This window comes from Tachysurus vachellii, chromosome 2 (assembly GCF_030014155.1).
Source record: "Tachysurus vachellii isolate PV-2020 chromosome 2, HZAU_Pvac_v1, whole genome shotgun sequence".
NCBI classification, from domain to species: domain Eukaryota; kingdom Metazoa; phylum Chordata; class Actinopteri; order Siluriformes; family Bagridae; genus Tachysurus; species Tachysurus vachellii.
Genome location: NC_083461.1, coordinates 12,041,343 through 12,061,750, shown reverse-complemented (window position 1 = coordinate 12,061,750; position 20,408 = coordinate 12,041,343). Strand labels below are relative to the sequence as shown.

At 36.7% G+C, this 20,408-nt stretch overlaps 2 protein-coding genes across 5 annotated transcripts; both read left to right on the top strand.

Moving 5' to 3' along the window:
* The first annotated feature begins 1,845 nt into the window (after positions 1–1,845).
* On the top strand, positions 1,846–8,221 carry LOC132863911 (GTPase IMAP family member 8-like). 4 transcript variants are annotated; one of them, XM_060896997.1, is made up of 8 exons: positions 1,846–1,943; positions 2,275–2,316; positions 3,305–3,352; positions 3,941–4,603; positions 4,764–5,492; positions 5,711–6,424; positions 6,836–6,905; positions 7,013–8,221. In XM_060896997.1, exons 2-8 carry the CDS (start codon positions 2,283–2,285, stop codon positions 7,065–7,067), a joined length of 2,313 nt encoding a protein of 770 aa, XP_060752980.1. In that variant the 5' UTR covers positions 1,846–1,943; positions 2,275–2,282; the 3' UTR covers positions 7,068–8,221. The 4 variants fall into 4 exon arrangements, with proteins under 4 accessions (XP_060752980.1, XP_060753006.1, XP_060752990.1 ...); XM_060897007.1 differs by having other exon boundaries at positions 1,892–1,943; positions 2,234–2,316; XM_060897023.1 differs by lacking the exon at positions 3,305–3,352.
* Positions 8,222–11,029: 2,808 nt separating this feature from the next.
* LOC132863945 (GTPase IMAP family member 8-like) lies at positions 11,030–16,383 on the top strand. Its single transcript, XM_060897060.1, has 7 exons — positions 11,030–11,064; positions 11,405–11,456; positions 12,467–13,129; positions 13,290–14,018; positions 14,237–14,950; positions 15,361–15,430; positions 15,532–16,383. Exons 2-7 carry the CDS (start codon positions 11,423–11,425, stop codon positions 15,584–15,586), a joined length of 2,265 nt encoding a protein of 754 aa, XP_060753043.1. The 5' UTR covers positions 11,030–11,064; positions 11,405–11,422; the 3' UTR covers positions 15,587–16,383.
* Positions 16,384–20,408: the final 4,025 nt, after the last annotated feature.

Genomic DNA, 20,408 nt, shown 5'->3' with positions numbered 1-20,408 from the left:
TCATCACATTCATCTATGTGTATATAACGTGTGTGTGTGTGTGTATATATATATATATATATATATATATATATATATATATATATATATATATATATATATATATATACGTATATATACGTATATATATAATAGACTGTTTGTTTATTCAGCTTGATAACTCCTTAAATGCCATTAATCTTGTAACCTTTCACTCTGCACATTCCTCTTCAATGCCATAGCCTTAGAACCATTTCTGTAATTCTGTAATATTTATTTACTGTATACGCTTTTGTAGCCGGTCTGGCCCTCTGTGTCGTATCTGGCTACCGTTCTGCGTTGTGTTCTTGTGCGATGTAAAATAAGAGACCAGAGACATCTGCTGATTCAATGGCTGTGCTTTATCCAAAATTGCTGCATAAATCAGAAACATGCAGTTTTAACCATTGCACACTCGTCGCCTGCCCCTGCTCGCTCTGCTCAGGTCTCATTCGGCCTGAAGCGAGAGCATAATACAGGAAACATTGTATTTCACAATAACAATATATAGATAAGATAAGATGATAAATACCATATGTAAATTATCTAGGAGAACTCAATTACTTATTACATATGTATCAGAAATAAGAACATTCTCATTAACAGTATAAAATACATCAAGTATTTATACTAACATCTTAAGAGATATAGTTATATATACATACACATATAACCAACATGGTTATGCACCAAGAAAATAAAGAGATGGTTCCATACCTGCATAAATCAGAAACATGCAGTTTTAACCATTGCACACTCGTCGCCTGCCCCTGCTAAACATTCCGACACAAACACGGAATTAGCAACCACGCTTAACAGGCCAACTTTTATGCTAATGGACAACGTGACACTGCATTCCCTCAATTACAAACACAACTTCTGCTGCAGGTAAAACACTTTCATGTTACATCGTTTTATTGTACATATATATTCTTCCGATATTTTAGCTAACAAGGAACCATTATTTAACAATAACATTTTATTATTTTTCCACATTATAAACCGGAGCGCTTAAAACACCAACCTCGCTCTGCTCAGGTCTCATTCGGACTGGAGCGAGAGCGCGTGGTGCTGACGTCACAGACGAAACGCCCACAAAACTTAAAAAATAAAATAACTTTACTGTTCCTTTTTCCCTTTTTATTCTTCGAGTACATCGTTATTAATCTCAACCAAAAGCAAGGATTTTGCGTGAATTAAAAATAAATTAATTAATACACATCCCTTTTAACACCGGTTACACTTTCATATATACCACTTGCTGTAAATATGCTAGATATTTATCTGCACTTTTGCCCGACTGCTAGATTTTGCACTTCTGGTACAGAAGATGCCAAACTGCATTTCGTTGTTGTGTACCTGTACTATGCAATGACAATAAAGTTGTATCCATCCTTCCATCCATCCATATCCATATCCATATCCATCCATATATATACATTTTTATAATGGAATATAATAGTATGCAATTTTAATATTTTGTGAATATATATAAAATAATACCAGAGAATGAACAGTGAACTGTTAAAATATGCAGTCACTGTTCTGCTACTTTTTTTTAGGTATCAGCAACTTTAAAAAAAAATCTAGATGTGTATTTGTTTGATTAGATGAGAGTTAGATTACACAAACACATTGGGATTGTTGTGGGGTTTGTATATTTTAATTTACCAGAAGATTTTAGCGCAAAAATAAAATCACCTGACATTTCCTCATTCTCCGTTGTTTTGTTGGGCAGGTTGGTATTTGGTATGTGACTAAAAATGTTTTTTTATCTTAGAGTCTGTGTTGAGTTTTTGGTTTCATTTTCTCCACAATGTAGTCCATCCAGTTTTCTGAGTGTACACCAGATTGTGTTTTTGTACACTGTTCATTTCTCACTGTACTGTGTGAGGAGTGGTTCGGCCATACAGATCAAGATACAGGTAAATTAAAAAGACATTTTTACTCATTTTCTTTAGTTTAATAGACCAAATATGCACAGTGATTAATAAATCAGCTTAATGTTTGGTCTGTGTGATTTTCAAAATCTACCTTGAAATTCAGGAGTAAGGGCAGAAAAAACAACTGTTCTTATAAAGACTTTTAATAATACATCTGGTTACTGTACATCCTCATATCAACTAAAGATAGTGTGTGTGTGATTTATCCTGTGTATGATTTCTATTTTTAAATGATGGAGTACATTAAAAGTTCTGTGTACTTGTTTATCCAGCTCTACATTTTGAGTGTGAACATATTTCTATGTTGTGACAGCACTGAGAATGGCTTCAATTGGAGACTCACCTCAAGAGTCAGGTAAATTTCACAAATACTTCTTAAACTATTGGTCAGTTGTCATTGTTTCTCTGATCATGTGTGTAAAGCAAATAGCAAAAACTTTAGCATTAATGCTCAACATTACAGTGCATTGTATAATTATTCCACCACTATGAAATTTGCAGTTAATGTGTCATGTGATCTTGATATAAACACACCTGTTTCTAGAAGAAGAATGTTGTGAAGATAACATACATTAACAAACTTCACCACGCAGATTACAAGAGGTTACAAGAGCAGTCCTTGTAATGTCTCATCATACTGAAAACACCAAATCACAGTGAATCATGGTGCTGGGAGCATCATGCTGTGAGAATGCTTTTCATCAGTATAAACTGGTCAGGGTTGAGGACAAATATTTTTGTAACCAACAAGGTTTTATCACCATATGATTGTACATTTAAATGTTAGACATATTTAGTAAATTAAATGATAAAGGCCATTAAGGTTGCTGAATGTGTCAACAAATGCATAAAATCTAGGTAAGTGGGCACTGTACAGTGCCTTGGAAAGGTTTTCACTGCCTTTAAATGATTTAATAAGATTTGGATTATTAACTACTGTAATATGCCATTATAATACATTTTGACAGCAAAATACATTAATTGACAGAAAACCTTACAGAATAATGATTAAATTATTCTGTATGCTGCTTTCTTAACTAGTAAACTATTCAATAACATAGTCTGTCTGGGTCTTTTTTTATTGGGTCTATTATTATGTCTGGGTCTATTATTATTTTTGTGCACTGTTTGGGAATGATTTTTCACTCATTTGTCCTGGCAAATTGGCTCCAGACTTCAGGTTGGCTGTTGTAGACACAAAAAAGGTACTAAAGGAGGTTTTAAAGAAAAAATTCCCAAAAGCATAATGTTGCCACCACCATATTTCACTGTAGGGATGATGTAGAATAAGATATGGAATGAATTTAGATTGAGTCACACTTAATGCTTTGAATCTTATGCAGTTCTCAATGTTGGTCTCTTCACACTGAAAAACAGAATGAAATACATAGGTATGTTTATTATTGGTTATTCAAATATAAATTAGATGAATTCCAGGGGGATAAATACTTTTGCAAGTCACTGTATACTGTTTGGGGGGCACGGTGGCTTAGTGGTTAGCACGTTCGCCTCACACCTCCAGGGTCGGGGTTCGATTCCCGCCTCCACCTTGTGTGTGTGGAGTTTGCATGTTCTCCCCGTGCCTTGGGGGTTTCCTCCGGGTACTCCGGTTTCCTCCCCCGGTCCAAAGACATGCACGGTAGGTTGATTGGCATCTCTGGAAAAATTGTCCCTAGTGTGTGATTGCGTGAGTGAATGAGAGTGTGTGTGTGCCCTGCGATGGGTTGGCACTCCGTCCAGGGTGTATCCTGCCTTGATGCCCAATGACGCCTGAGATAGGCACAGGCTCCCCGTGACCCGAGGTAGTTCGGATAAGCGGTAGAAAATGAATGAATGTATACTGTTTTGCATATATGCTATAGCACAAAGAAGTGTTTGCATCTACTGTATTTCCTTGTTTTATCATTAGCGTGACAGGCCACATGTACTGCTTTATAACAAGATCACATAACTGACTATAAATTTCACATGTCTCTCAGATCTGAGGATTATCATAATTGGACCCCGTGAGGTAAACGTGGCTTCAACTGGAAACATCATCCTTGGGAGAGAGGAGTTTGTATCTCAGAATAGTAGCAAGTGCATAAAGAGAGATGGAGAGATAGCTGGTAGAAAAGTAACAGTGGTAGTCCCACCTAATCAATGGTCCAGACTTCCTCTGATTGACACAACAAAACGAGATAAACAAGAACTAATGCTCAGTATGATTCTGTGTGAGCCTGGACCTCACGCCATCCTTCTAGCTATTGGTGAGGAGGAGGTCACAAAGGACATGGCTCTCTCAATGGAGGAGCACACAGAGCTTCTTGGCCAGGAAGTTTGGGATCATACAATATTATTATACTCATGTGGCAAACAGCAAGGAAAATGTGTTAAGGAATCAGGAGAAGCTTTCAAGAGGATTGCAAGTAAATGTGGACACAGATATCACATTCTCAGTGACACAAATCAGGGTGATAGTATTCAGGTCAGAGAACTACTAAAGAAGATAGATGACATGGTACAGAAAAACAAAGGCAAACACTGTGAGATACACGGGAAGATCTACCTTGTTCAGAAATGGAGGGAAGCTGAAGATAAACGAGCAGAACAAAGGCTACAAAAGACAAAGAAACTGAGAGAGATGCTGAGATCAAAAATGGGTAAGTAGAATATTACATATTTATTATAATTTTATTTGTAAATGCTGGTAAATCATTCATCCTGTCTGTAGTATATATAAGATTTGGAGATTTTTAAAAATTGCTCTTACTGGTAGAACAAAGTAATTTTAAGATGCCATTTTGCTCTTTATTTTTATAGGAAGCACAAGTCACAGTTCTGAGATCAGACTTTTGCTAACAGGATATCAGTTTTCTGGAAAGAGCTCAACAGGAAACACAATCCTGGCACAGGAAGCATTTATGACATTTCCGAAAAAGAGGATGTCAAAGTGTGTGAAACGTGAAGGAGACGTTCAAGGAAGGCATGTTACTGTAGTGGATACTCCAGGACGATGGAGAATTCACCCAGTCGAGTACACTACTGAGCTTTGCAAGCAGGACCTGGTGCTTAGCGTAACTCAGTGTCCACCAGGACCCCACGTTTTGCTTGTGTTTGTCCGTTTAGACACTTCGTTCACTGAAATGAACAGGAGGGCAACGGAGCAGCACTTGCAGCTTTTTGGTGAGAATGTTTGGAGACACACCATGGTACTGTTCACCTGTGGGGACTTTCTGGGAGAAACAACGATTGAGCAGTTTATTGAGAGTCAAGGGCAAGCTCTGCAGTGGCTAGTGCAGAAATGTAACAACATGTACCATGTGTTCAACAACAACAAAAAGGATGATCGCTCTCAGGTTTCTGAGCTGCTGGAAAAGATTGATGAGGTTGTTGCTAGTAACGGTGGTGGCCATTTTGAAATGGACCAGAAGATTTTTCACGGGCTCCAAAAGAAGAGGAAGATGGCAGAAGACAAAGCTAAAGAGAGGAGACTGATGGCAGAAGAGGCACAAAAATCGAAAAGAGGAGCAACTTCAGTATCTGAAAAAGGTGACAAAAAATTTGCTAATGGGTTTTTCTGTCCGTTCTTAAAATCACACAATTTCAGTTTTCAATAGGGTTCTTTTATCAAGCTGGATATGAACAGATTTAATTATAATTTTATTCATTTTTGACTAATAACATCGGGTTATCATTTTCCTATAACCTGCTGTGAGTTAATTAAATGCATTGAGAAATCATTTCTGAATATTTCTGTTTGTTTACAGGAGCCTTGCCTAGTGATCCTGAGGTCAACATTGTATTAATTGGTTATAGAAAAGCTGGAAAGACCACAACTGGAAACATTATGTTAGGCAAAAACCTTTTTTCCAGACAAAAGACTTTTCAGAGTGAGCAGCAACATGGACAAGTAGCAGGAAGACAGGTAGTTGTAGTAGACACTCCAGGCTGGGACTGGGTCCATGATTTGGAGGAAACACCTGAGCTTGACTGGCAGATAGTGCAGAGTGTTCACACTCATTGTTCCAAAGGTGCACCTGTTGTTTTCCTTCTGGTCGTGCGAGCAGCTTTTCCCTTCAAAGAGGTGAACAAACGCATTACTGAAGAATATCTGCAACTTCTTGGTGACTGCATCTGGAATCACACCATAGTGCTGTTCACTACTGGGGCCTGGATGGAAGACGTAGACATAGAACTGCACATTGAGAGTGAAGGGGATGCACTGCAGCGGCTTGTAGAAAAATGTGGGAACAGATACCATGTTATGGACACTAAAGGAAAGAAAGCAGCTGTACAAGTCCCTGAACTGATGAGAAAGATTGAACAAGTAGTGGCAAATAACAAGAGCTGTCCTTTTCACATAGACAAAGAAATCTGTGAGAAATTTGAAAAGCAACGTTCCACTGTCAGCAATCAAACCTCACAAAGGATGTTACACGTCAGAAAGGAATACAGCAGCATGATCTCGCTTCCACCTTACAGTACGTTTTTTAAAAATTCATTTTATCAAGAAATTAAAAGAACTGAAGTGCAGTGGTACTGTACAATACAGTGGTGATTGGGTTCTAACCAAATGAATAATTTTAATTGTGTTCCTTATAGACTTTTTATTTTACAGTTAAAGTCATGAGTTTCAGAAGACTGAATTTGAGATTGTGACAATTACATCAACCCTGGGTCCTGAAATGCCACAGATTTGTGTTTTATATGTAGAATATGTAAAATAAAGTAGAATGCTAAACCCTAAAATAGCTCTGCAGGACAGGGTGCATCCAGGGTATCTACTTAATAATAAAAATAGATGTATAATTCTACTGGTTTGCCTAAATTAAAAACGTGTCATTTTGGAGATTTCTTAATACCTATTCAAAAAACTCTGTCTTATTCAACAGTGGATGATGATGATGGCTTTGGCTCATATCAATCTCTGCTGCATGAGACTTCCTCTACTCCATCATTAAGGTAGGCAAAATAACGAACAGAACAAGTTTAAACACATAAAAGATGCACATTTCAATTGTTTCTGATTAAAGTCTGATTAAATGTTTGCTTCAAATATAATTCAACAGGGATTTGTCACGCTCCAACAGGGATAGGTCACGCTCAACAACTTCACTTCAGTAAGAGCAAAACTCTGAGAGATCTGTCGTTTCCCATCCACTCTAAAGCAGATCCTGACACACCAGTTTGAAATCTATAAGAGAACAAGCAGAGGACAAGAGGCTGAAACCGAAACACTAAAATAAACATAAAAAAGGAATGGACTTAAAAAAAAAAAAAATCTACAAGCAACGAGTGATAAAGAATCTACCAGCTTGTAGAACATCAGCATATTTTACATTAGTATTATATCTATAGTCATTCTGGCTTTCCTGTATGTGCAATAGAATAAGTTGAGATTATAATGTTCCTTGTAATTCTAAATCGTATTATTTGTAATTCCATAACCTTGGTATAAGGTATCATCTAAGTGAAGAATAAATGTCAGGAAAACTTTTGTGATATTAAAGTCAGAATTTATACATTATTATTTTTTGTAAAGCAGAGAATCCTATAAATAATGTACTCAGGGTTTAAACAGAGCTACTTCCTACAAATCCTACATGTCTTGATATGTTATGACCAACAGAGGGAGATATTCATTCATTCATCTTCTACCGCTTATCCGAACTACCTCGGGTCACGGGGAGCCTGTGCCTATCTCAGGCGTCATCGGGCATCAAGGCAGGATACACCCTGGACGGAGTGCCAACCCATCGCAGGGCACACACATTCACTCACGCAATCACACACTACGGACAATTTTCCAGAGATGCCAATCAACCTACCATGCATGTCTTTGGACCGGGGGAGGAAACCGGAGTACCCGGAGGAAACCCCCGAGGCACGGGGAGAACATGCAAACTCCACACACAAGGGTGGAGGCGGGAATCGAACCCCGACCCTGGAGGTGTGAGGCGAACATGCTAACCACTAAGCCACCGTGCCCCCCAGAGGGAGATATGCTACATGAAATAGGGCTCTTTATTTAACCACACTTTAACCACACTGTGAGGTTATAATAATAATAACAATAACAACAACAACAATAATAATAATAATAATATTGTTGTTGTTGTTGTTATTGTTATTATTGTTGTTGTTGTTGTTGTTGCTACTGTTGTTGTTACTACAACATCTACTACCTGCATATATTCATACTGTACTTTGGCAATGAGAGCATGTATCTTTTGTCCAATATCTTAATTGTATAATAAATTAAATATTGGCACACAAAATATGTTTTCTGATTTAAACTGATAAAGCATTAGAAATATAATTTTTACTTTGGCAAATCCACTATTAATCTGCAGTCATTTTGGTTTCATGTATGCAGGCGATTCTGTTTAAAGGTCAATGTTTGTGTAGGTGGCACATGCCATTCTGACTTGGTGAGTATTTTAATAGATAGGAAATCAATTCAGTTTATTTGTAAAGCGCTTTTAACAACTGACATTGTCTCAAAGCAGCTTTACAGAAGTATAGAAATAGAATAAAAAATTGCTAATTTAAAATTAAATTATAATTTATCTTTAACATCTATCACTAATGAAAGCATAAATCCCTAAAAAGCCAGAGGTTAATACCGAACAGATGCAAAAAGCATTTCACTGCATGTCGTACCCTGTATGTATGTGTATGGGACAAATCCTGCCACACAAGATAACACACTTTTTTAAATGTAGATAATGCATGTGTTTCTCACCATTTAACTGATTTTGTTTTTATTAGATTAGAATTCCTGGTGTTACCCACAGATATACTGGTGTATGTGTGTGTGTAGGTGGGTGGGGTGTGTATATAATATATATAATGTGTATTTATGTATGTGTATATATACAATAATGTCTATTTATTTAGTAGATAATTACTGCTATTAACCTCTATAACCTCAGAAGCAGTAATGTCTTACACCTATTAATAATGAATAATGCCAAATACTGGTCAGCAAGCTGATTTCTCACAACAAAGCTACACTGTATTGAAATAATTTAGCATGTACCTCTGACTACAGTATGACAAATAAAATACCATAGCTGTTATGTCCTGTTAGGACAATTATTAAGACTATAGTTGTATTATATGGTATTATTATAGGTGCTCTACGTTGTTGTCTACATTATTATAGGTCTACGTTGAATAGACCTATAGTATTTTTTTAAATACTGTAAATGAAGAGGCTTGTGTGACCTGTTGTATTGAAACACTAGTACTGCACTATTGTAGACATGCACATATGCCTTATATGTAAGCTACATTTACAGGCCCTTTTATCAGTTACACTCACCATATACTGTAGAGTTCTTTGTATTATTACTGACTGTAACTACTGTTAAAAAACATGTCCGCTTTCTTCTGTCTGTGCTGTAGAAATGAACAAGCACAGCACTGACTCTCTTGTTTGTTGCACTAGTTTGAATGTTGGGGTGAAGTCCTGCATAGCAAAAGACAGGCTGCTGTTAATATATTTATATCTACCAAATAACTGATATAATAATTTAAGCTGACAGCTATAAGTATAGCTATAAGGCATACCTAATAACTGGGTAAAGAGTGTGTCTAAAACTAAAAGAAAAGGCAGGGATTTTCTCTTCATGCCTTCGTGAACATTTCAGTTTTAAACGTGTGAGTGTTTGGCAGAACTTTAGATATTGAAAAGGACCATGTGAAAAAAGCAAGAAATCCAGTCAGCTTAATGTTTCCTCAAATACCATGTGTTTGTGTTTTTGTGTCTCTGTTACTTTTACAGAAAGGCCTGGAGATGACGAGGATGGAGTATGAAGCTTTGCCAGGATGGAAGCAGGTGAATTTGAAGAAAGCCAAAGGATTGTTCTAGTGGGTTTAGGAGGATGAAGATGTACAGACGAGGCGATAATCGCTGTTGCAGTGTAGAAAAAGATGGAACAAGCATGTGGTGCAACTTGCACTCAGTTTTTAGCTGAACTTTATATATGTACAAATGTGCTGATGTGAATGCACTGGAAAGGGATATAAGAAGAAAAGAAAGGAGGAGTGGATATGGACGGAGATTAGCAGAGGTTTACCAGCCTCATGGAGTATCTCTCTGTCTATTCCTAATTTTTTGTTTGTTTGTTTTCTCCCCCCAGTTTGTTGAATTGTAAAAAGCTGTAAATTACTGTAATTTTCTTTCTGAAATGTTTTTTCTTCATTTCACTACATGTCCATGTAGAAGAAATAAAGCTGCCATTACAGTTACCTGAACTAAAATAGAAAAGTAATATAATTTGATTAATGCAGTGGCCACATCACACCAGCAGACTGTGTTTGCTTTACCTGTTAATGCTCTTCATTATTTTACTTGTGTTTACACTTTAAACAGTTTTGTTGCTGTAAACGTATAGTACACTATGACTTTTTACAGATGTAATAATGTACTAATGATCCAGATCCATGTCACTCACAGCCTGACCTTCATGCCATCACAGATTCCCCTGTTGTTGTTGTACAGGTGCTGAAAGCTGTGGGTGTGACTGAATAGTTAGTGAGGGTGTAGTGTGTGTGTGTGAGAGTAAATTCAACTAATAATGTTGAACTGGAAGTGAATGAAATCTACTTGCTCAGATTCTACAGTGTATAAATGTGCCTTCGCTTTCATGTACAGTTTATATAATGAAATATAATAGTATGCAATTTTAATATTTTGGTGAATATATAAAATATCAGAGAATAAACTGAACTATTGAAGTATGCAGTCAATGCTGTGCTTCTCTTATTTTTATGTATCAGCATACTTGTGTGTTAGAATAGATGAGAGATAGATGTGACTCACTGACAATCTTTTGGTGTTAGTAATTTTTTAAAATGTACCAGAGGACTCCAACTCAAAAACACATCACCTGATATTTCCTTACTCTCAGAGTTTTTGTTGGGTAGGTTGGTATTTGTTATGCGACTTAACTGTTAATCTTATCTTAGAGAGTGTGTTGAGTTTTTTGTTTCGTTTTCTTCACAAAGTAGTCCATCCAGTTTTCTGAGTGTACACAAGATTCTGTTTGTGTGTACACTTTATTTCTCACTGTTCTGTGTGGGGAGTGGTTCGGTCCTACAGCTCAATACACAGGTGAAGTAAAAAGACTTTTTTCTCTTTTCCGCTGGTTTAATAGACTAAGCTATTTTATAAATCAGTGTATATTTAATGTTTGGTCTGTGTGATTTTCAAAATGTACATTGAATGTCAGGAGTATGGGCAGAAAAACAACTGTTCTTACAAAGACTCTAAACTTACAATAACGTCTGGTTACATCCTCATTCAGTTGCTGGGTCGTGTCTGGTGTTTGTATAAAATTATATTTCTGTCTACATTTGTGATTTGTTCTTTAGGAATTAATTTGTTGTGTTTTTATTATTATAATATTTATTTTTTGTCCATCTTTAAATTTTGCGTGTAAACATATTTCTAGGTTGTGACAGCACTGAGGATGGCTTCATTTGGAGACCCACCTCAAGAGTCAGGTGAATTTCACAAATACTTTTTAAACTACAGTATTGGTCAGTTGTTGTTTCTATGACCATGTTACGAAATCAAATGAAGCAAAACACTTAGCATTATATGATTCCAAAGAAAAATCAATATAGTTTGCAAAATAGTTTGAAAACCACAATATTTTTTGGTGAATTTCCATTTAGTCACATTGCTGTCATATGTCACGTAATCTCAGTATATTTGCACCTGTTCCCGGAAGCAGCACATGAGGAATGTTGCTTTGTTAGAAAGCATAAATTACTTTATCATTAAGTTCATACAGCTAACAAAACAAGTCCAGGACAAGTTCATTCTTATGAAGTTAAGAAAAAAGCCAAGAGAATCAAATGTACATTCATGGGGACAAGAAATGCAACCATTATTTAATTATAATTATAAATAACAATTCAGTTTCCCTCACCAACTTCCATAAACCAAGAACGAAACAAACTAAAAATTAAACCAACATAAAGAAACAGGTTAAAATGTAAAAACACACCTTTCCTGAGTGAGTAATTAGCAGCCAAATGTTATAAATAAAAGTCACAAATGTGTGACTATGTCTATAAAAGCAGAAACTTTAGGAGTTTGATATTCTGGAGCTCTCTGGTGTACAGTACGTCTAAATCATGTCAAGAAAAAAGAACAACCATGAGCTCTAAGAAATTGTTGCTGCCTCTTAATCAGTCTTTAGCTTGGCTGGATGTTTGTTCACTGAAATTTTCAAACGGTGCCACAGATTGGACTCTGAATTGGATTCAAATTTGACTTTCAGGGACTTTTTTAAGCAGACTGAAGTATGTCACTTATAATAGCCCCCTGCATCTTTCTCCTTTCAGTCTCCCTTCAATTTTGACAAAAATCGCTTGTTCTGCATATGTGCTATAGCACAAAGACATGATTGAATTAATTTCATTGTTTTATCATTAGTGTGACTGACCAAATGTACTGCTTTATAACAAGATCACATAACTGACTATAAATTTCACATGTCTCTCAGATCTGAGGATTATCATAATTGGACCCCGTGAGGTGAATGTAGCTTCAATTGGAAACATCATCCTCGGGAGAGAAGTGTTTGTGTCTCAGAATAGTAGCAAGTGCATGAAGAGAGATGGAGAGATAGCTGGTAGAAAAGTAACAGTGGTAGTCACACCTAATCGATGGTCCAGACTTCCTCTGATTGACACAACAAAACGAGATAAACAAGAACTAATGCTCAGCATGATTCTGTGTGAGCCTGGACCTCACGCCATCCTTCTAGCTATTGGTGAGGAGGAGGTCACAAAGGACATGGCTCTCTCAATGGAGGAGCACACAGAGCTTCTTGGCCAGGAAGTTTGGGATCATACAATATTATTATACTCATGTGGCAAACAGCAAGGAAAATGTGTTAAGGAATCAGGAGAAGCTTTCAAGAGGATTGCAAGTAAATGTGGACACAGATATCACATTCTCAGTGACACAAATCAGGGTGATAGAATTCAGGTCAGAGAACTACTAAAGAAGATAGATGACATGGTACAGAAAAACAAAGACAAACACTATGAGATACACGGGAAGATCTACCTTGTTCAGAAATGGAGGGAAGCTGAAGATAAACGAGCAGAACAAAGGCTACAAAAGACAAAGAAACTGAGAGAGATGCTGAGATCAAAAATGGGTAAGTAGAATATTACATATTTATTATAATTTTATTTGTAAATGCTGGTAAATCATTCATCCTGTCTGTAGTATATATAAGATTTGGAGATTTTTAAAAATTGCTCTTACTGGTAGAACAAAGTAATTTTAAGATGCCATTTTGCTCTTTATTTTTATAGGAAGCACAAGTCACAGTTCTGAGATCAGACTTTTGCTAACAGGATATCAGTTTTCTGGAAAGAGCTCAACAGGAAACACAATCCTGGCACAGGAAGCATTTATGACATTTCCGAAAAAGAGGATGTCAAAGTGTGTGAAACGTGAAGGAGACGTTCAAGGAAGGCATGTTACTGTAGTGGATACTCCAGGACGATGGAGAATTCACCCAGTCGAGTACACTACTGAGCTTTGCAAGCAGGAACTGGTGCTTAGCGTAACTCAGTGTCCACCAGGACCCCACGTTTTGCTTGTGTTTGTCCGTTTAGACACTTCGTTCACTGAAATGAACAGGAGGGCAACGGAGCAGCACTTGCAGCTTTTTGGTGAGAATGTTTGGAGACACACCATGGTACTGTTCACCTGTGGGGACTTTCTGGGAGAAACAACGATTGAGCAGTTTATTGAGAGTCAAGGGAGAGCTCTGCAGTGGCTAGTGCAGAAATGTAACAACATGTACCATGTGTTCAACAACAACAAAAAGGATGATCGCTCTCAGGTTTCTGAGCTGCTGGAAAAGATTGATGAGGTTGTTGCTAGTAACGGTGGTGGCCATTTTGAAATGGACCAGAAGATTTTTCACGGGCTCCAAAAGAAGAGGAAGATGGCAGAAGACAAAGCTAAAGAGAGGAGACTGATGGCAGAAGAGGCACAAAAATCGAAAAGAGGAGCAACTTCAGTATCTGAAAAAGGTGACAAAAAATTTGCTAATGGGTTTTTCTGTCTGTTCTTAAAATCACACAATTTCAGTTTTCAATAGGGTTCTTTTATCAAGCTGGATATGAACAGATTTAATTATAATTTTATTCATTTTAGACTAATAACATCGGGTTATCATTTTCCTATAACCTGCTGTGAGTTAATTAAATGCATTGAGAAATCATTTCTGAATATTTCTGTTTGTTTACAGGAGCCTTGCCTAGTGATCCTGAGGTCAACATTGTATTAATTGGTTATAGAAAAGCTGGAAAGACCACAACTGGAAACATTATGTTAGGCAAAAACCTTTTTTCCAGACAAAAGACTTTTCAGAGTGAGCAGCAACATGGACAAGTAGCAGGAAGACAGGTAGTTGTAGTAGACACTCCAGGCTGGGACTGGGTCCATGATTTGGAGGAAACACCTGAGCTTGACTGGCAGATAGTGCAGAGTGTTCACACTCATTGTTCCAAAGGTGCACCTGTTGTTTTCCTTCTGGTCGTGCGAGCAGCTTTTCCCTTCAAAGAGGTGAACAAACGCATTACTGAAGAATATCTGCAACTTCTTGGTGACTGCATCTGGAATCACACCATAGTGCTGTTCACTACTGGGGCCTGGATGGAAGACATAGACATAGAACTGCACATTGAGAGTGAAGGGGATGCACTGCAGCGGCTTGTAGAAAAATGTGGGAACAGATACCATGTTATGGACACTAAAGGAAAGAAAGCAGCTGTACAAGTCCCTGAACTGATGAGAAAGATTGAACAAGTAGTGGCAAATAACAAGAGCTGTCCTTTTCAGTTAGATAAAGAAATCTGTGAGAAATTTGAGAAGCAACGTTCCACTGTCAGCAATCAAACCTCACAAAGGATGTTACACGTCAGAAAGGAACACAGCAGCATGATCTCGCTTCCACCTTACAGTACGTTTTTTAAAAATTCATTTTATCAAGAAATTAAAAGAACTGAAGTGCAGTGGTACTGTACAATACAGTGGTGATTGGGTTCTAACCAAATGAATAATTTTAATTGTGTTCCTTATAGACTTTTTTTTTACAGTTAAAGTCATGAGTTTCAGAAGACTGAATTTGAGATTGTGACAATTACATCAACCCTGGGTCCTGAAATGCCACAGATTTGTGTTTTATATGTAGAATATGTAAAATAAAGTAGCATGCTAAACCCTAAAATAGCTCTGCAGGACAGGGTGCATCCAGGGTATCTACTTAATAATAAAAATAGATGTATAATTCTACTGGTTTGCCTAAATTAAAAACGTGTCATTTTGGAGATTTCTTAATACCTATTCAAAAAACTCTGTCTTATTCAACAGTGGATGATGATGATGGCTTTGGCTCATATCAATCTCTGCTGCATGAGACTTCCTCTACTCCATCATTAAGGTAGGCAAAATAACGAACAGAACAAGTTTAAACACATAAAAGATGCACATTTCAATTGTTTCTGATTAAAGTTAATGTTTGCTTCAAATATAATTCAACAGGGATTTGTCACGCTCCAACAGGGATAGGACACGCTCAACAACTTCACTTCAGTAAGAGCAAAACTCTGAGAGATCTGTCGTTTCCCATCCACTCTAAAGCAGATCCTGACACACCAGTTTGAAATCTATAAGAGAACAAGCAGAGGACAAGAGGCTGAAACCGAAACACTAAAATAAACATAAAAAAGGAATGGACTTAAAAAAAAAAAAAAAAAAATCTACAAGCAACGAGTGATAAAGAATCTACCAGCTTGTAGAACATCAGCATATTTTACATTAGTATTATATCTATAGTCATTCTGGCTTTCCTGTATGTGCAATAGAATAATTTGAGAATATAATGTTCTTTGTAATTCTAAATCATATAATTTGTAATTCCATAACCTTGGTATAAGGTATCATCTAAGTGATGAATAAATGTCAGGAAAACTTTTGTGATATTAAAGTCCTAATTTGACATTATTATTTTTTGTAAAGCAGAGAATCCTATAAATAATGTACTCAGGGTTTAAACAGAGCTACTTCCTACAAATCCTACATGTCTTGATATGTTATGACCAACAGAGGGAGATATGCTACATGAAATAGGGCTCTTTATATAACCACACTTTAACCACACTGTGAGGTTATAATAATAATAATAATAATAATAATTATTATTATTATTATTATTATTGTTATTGTTGTTGTTGTTATTGTTATTGTTGTTGTTGTTGTTGTTGTTGTTGTTGTTGTTACTGTTGTTGTTACTACAACATCTACTACCTGCATATATTCATACTGTACTTTGGCAATGAGAGCATGTATCTTTTGTCCAATATCTTAATTGTATAATAAATGAAATATTGGCACACAAAATATGTTTTCTGATTTAAACTGATAAAGCATTAGAAATATAATTTGTAATTTGTACTATCCACTATTAATCTGCAGTCATTTTGGTTTCATGTATGCAGGCGATTCTGTTTAAAGGTCAATGTTTGTGTAGGTGGCACATGCCATTCTGACTTGGTGAGTATTTTAATAGATAGGAAATCAATTCAGTTTATTTGTAAAGCGCTTTTAACAACTGACATTGTCTCAAAGCAGCTTTACAGAAGTATAGAAATAGAATAAAATTAAATTACAATTTATCTCTAACATCTATCACTAATGAAAGCATAGATCCCTAAAAAGCCAGAGGTTAATACCGAACAGATGCAAAAAGCATTTCACTGCATGTCGTACCCTGTATGTATGTGTATGGGACAAATAGAACTTGATTTGATTTGATTTGATTTGAGAGGTGACTGTGGCAAGGAAATACTCCCTGAGATAAAATGAGGAAGAAACCTTGAGAGAAACCAGGTTCAGAAGGAACCCATTCTCATTTGAGTGACACCAGACAGTAAATAATGTCAATGTAAATCATGTCGTTTCTATGTAATTTATAATAGGATTGTTAGTAGGATTTATAGGAATGATAACTGTTCTGTTTGAGATGGAAACCAGTACATTCTTAGAGCGTGTGATGTTGAGGAGAGATCTACAGTCTAGTACTATTAGGATTAGTGGAGAATCTTTACATCAACACACTGCATATTCACTGACCAAATGAATATATCAGTCAGAACATTTATCTAGATTGCAGTGCCATTTTTGCTTTATTGTGTTAATGTTTCTACACAAACATTCATTTATGTTACTAGTAATCACAAAGTTAGTTTAATAAAAAAATGCTTTAATAAATAACTGTAGGAGCAAAATTTACTACAACATATTCAGTTATAATACACAGAGCTTTATAACTGTTAGATTAGCTCACATATCACAAAACCTTGTGGAAACATGAATTATTTAGCAATTAAAGCGTGTGTGTGTGTGTGTGTGTGTGTGTGTGTGAGTGTGATTGTGATTTCAACATTCTCATTCACTTGTCAGATGCAGCTGATATCAGAAGTTTGGTAAATGGAAAACTCCGTAGTCTTTCTTCACAATGATAGATTTTTTTTCTACCTCTCTGCTTCCTCTAAATATTTTCCTATTTCCCTGCTGGATTCTTGCATATATTAATGTATGAAAGAAAGAGGACAAGAACATGAAGCGAACGCAGGTCTGGTTAAGGGGCCTGACTGTTGGACTTCTTGTGGTTCAATACAGAAGCAAAGCAAACTGCAGTGTTTCCAGGAACATTCATCAGACCTGATGCACTAACTGGTCAAAAGGGTCTGTAACTTTAAGTTGTTATGGAAGAGTTGTTTTTGTAAGATCTTGTTGGTTTTGTAATTAGACACACAAACCACAAACATAATCAAACAGGAAATCAATCTTTCTTAACAGGTTTGGCTTTTTTTTTTTTTGCTTGATCATAGTTGAGGGATGTGGAGGTAAAACGTTATGATTTAATTGATTTATATTGTTTTTCTAAGGGTGTGGCAGCACAGTGAGTTTGGGATTGATGCGTCTAATGCTTAAGGTCCCTGGTTTGATTTTGTGTTTGTTTGTGTTTCTGCCAGTTTGAACTTTTCTCCAGGCTTCCTGCTTTCTTTCCACCTCCAAACACATGCCGATAGGCGGACAGCTTCTTTTAATTGTTCTAGGTTCCCTAGGTGTGAATGTATTTGTGAACCTATGAGTGCATGGTCCTTTGCAATGGACTAGAATCCCATCTAGGATTTAGTCCAACATCCCACCCAGTGAGACAGGCTCTGAATCCACCATGACCCTGACTAGACCCTGTGGTGTTGCAATTAACTTAAAACTCTCAAATTAAAAAAATGCCATTTTTCCCTGAAAAAAAATACCCAAAACAAAATGGCAAAATATAGATTATAGAAATAATATAGATTTTAAATTAAAACCAAATCTTGAAAAATGAATTTTTTTAAAAAAGTGTCTTAAAAGAGATTTTCAAAAACCCAAAAATTTTTAATGTATTTTCTATTCCAACCCCCCGAGAGATCTTGAAATTCAAAAACCACCATTACAGATGGGGTTGAAAAAGCGGTTTCTTTAAAAACCCGTAAAATCTTATTATAAACTTTTTAAAACAGACAATGGGGGGGTTATAAAATACTAAACTTTTGTCCAACCCTCCAAAAAATTTTCCGTTATATACAGGCTAGGGTAGCCATGACGTGCCAAAACACAAACCACATCCTTCCCCGTCTGTTTTCTCGGCACGGTCTAAATATATATAGATGCTTGGCTTATTAGATGCTTTTTGTGTTTTGGTTAGGAAACCAAAGGGTCGGCCAGAGGGCGATTGGCGGTGACCCCACAAGAACATACGTTAAGGAGAATTTTTCAGCTGGAGCCCAAAAAAGGCTTTAAAAAACAATGATGAAATACAAGCTCTTGAACACAAGTATACTGTACATCAAAATCTTAAAAATTGCACAAAAAACTGAAGAAGAAGATTTTGTGAGGTGTTTTATAAGACATTTTTAAAATTTAAATAAATGACCAAGAGACCAATTCGGCGAAAAGAAAAAATGGGGTTAATCTGTTAAAATGTGAGGCGTTGACACAATTTTTTGGGAATATACTTTAAAACGGAATAGTTTTTCTTTTTTGTTGTTTGTAATTTAAAGGTGGTGAATGCCGACCAACAATGTTCAGATGTGCCCCCTCCCATCCCCTTTCACGCCTACGCGTGACGGGGACGGGGTTAAGGGGGATAGGAGGAGATCAGGGGGAACTGAAAATAGCACTCTGTCGGGGAGTTCAATCCGGATTTTACTACAGACAGATCAACAAAATTTTTTGTTTTTTTTTTAAACTACTCCGTTTTTCCCGACAGCGCCCTAAGCAGAGCATCGGCAGTTTCACGGGGGGAGACCATATTTTAAATGGAAACAGGTCATGCACGGGGAATTGTGTAAAAGGGTTTTTCCCATTTGCTGTGAAATTAAAGATCTTTTTGCCCATCAGCGACACACCACCATCTTCTGGGGTGTGGGTGTTTATCCTTTGGAAAAACTAAATTTCTAGGGGACTGTGCCCGGGTAAGGGAGGTTCTACTCTTCGGGCAGGGACGTAACGCCATGTCAGGGGAAGGGACATCGGTTCTCATGACGGGAGCGGGATGGGAAAGGGACACGGGGTCTTTCCCCTTTTTTAATCCCCACCTCACACACTTTATCGGTTTATTAGGGAATTTCCCCCCCCTTTTTTATTTTCTAAATGAGCTCGTTGTTTCATCCAGGCACGGGAAAGGGAACCCCGCTCAGGCAATGGGGGGATGGATTCAGGGGGGGAAAGAGAAAAGAAGAAGAAATAACAGAGTATGCATACCATTTAGCCCTCTTCACTCTCTCTCTCGCCCTCCTCTCCCTCTCCCACCTCTCCTCTCCCCTCTCCGTTAAAGTGGTAACTTTTTAGCTGATTATCTTTTTAAAGAACATAGATAACTGATATGATCATTTACAGTCTTTCGTAAATTTTTTCTTTGCTCGTCAAGTGAAGGGCAATATTTAAAAGCCCCTTTGGGTTTTCTAAAAGTTTTTTGAGGGACTAAAAATCTACAAAAAAGGGGCAAATAAGAAAAAATTTCCATAACTAAAGGCATTTAAAACCTGTATCCATAATTTTTAAAGCTCACGTTTGGTTTTTAAATTTTTTCACTGTTTTGAAATTTTTTGGGGCCAGGGGAAACACCACACATGTCATGCGAACGAACCACCCCAGAAAATTTTTTGGTATTGGGGGATTTTGGTGGTCTGTTATTGTTGATAGTTTTTTGAAGTCATTGTACCCGATAAAAAGAATGAGAACAACATAACACGAAAAAAAAACAGTGCTAACAGTGTGCTGTGATTAAAAAAAAATGTTTCTGATCTCTTTACTAATAGGTATCCCCTTCGTCATGACAGTGTTTAAAAATGAAAAACGGAAAT

Coding starts and splice junctions, on each gene's coding strand:
- LOC132863911 (XM_060896997.1), top strand. CDS start 2,283: ATGGCTTCAATTGGAGACTCACCTCAAGAGTCAG. Junction 4,604..4,763: donor GATGCTGAGATCAAAAATGG/GTAAGTAGAATA, acceptor TTATTTTTATAG/GAAGCACAAGTCACAGTTCT. Junction 6,906..7,012: donor TCCTCTACTCCATCATTAAG/GTAGGCAAAATA, acceptor ATAATTCAACAG/GGATTTGTCACGCTCCAACA.
- LOC132863945 (XM_060897060.1), top strand. CDS start 11,423: ATGGCTTCATTTGGAGACCCACCTCAAGAGTCAG. Junction 14,019..14,236: donor AACTTCAGTATCTGAAAAAG/GTGACAAAAAAT, acceptor GTTTGTTTACAG/GAGCCTTGCCTAGTGATCCT. Junction 14,951..15,360: donor GATCTCGCTTCCACCTTACA/GTACGTTTTTTA, acceptor CTTATTCAACAG/TGGATGATGATGATGGCTTT.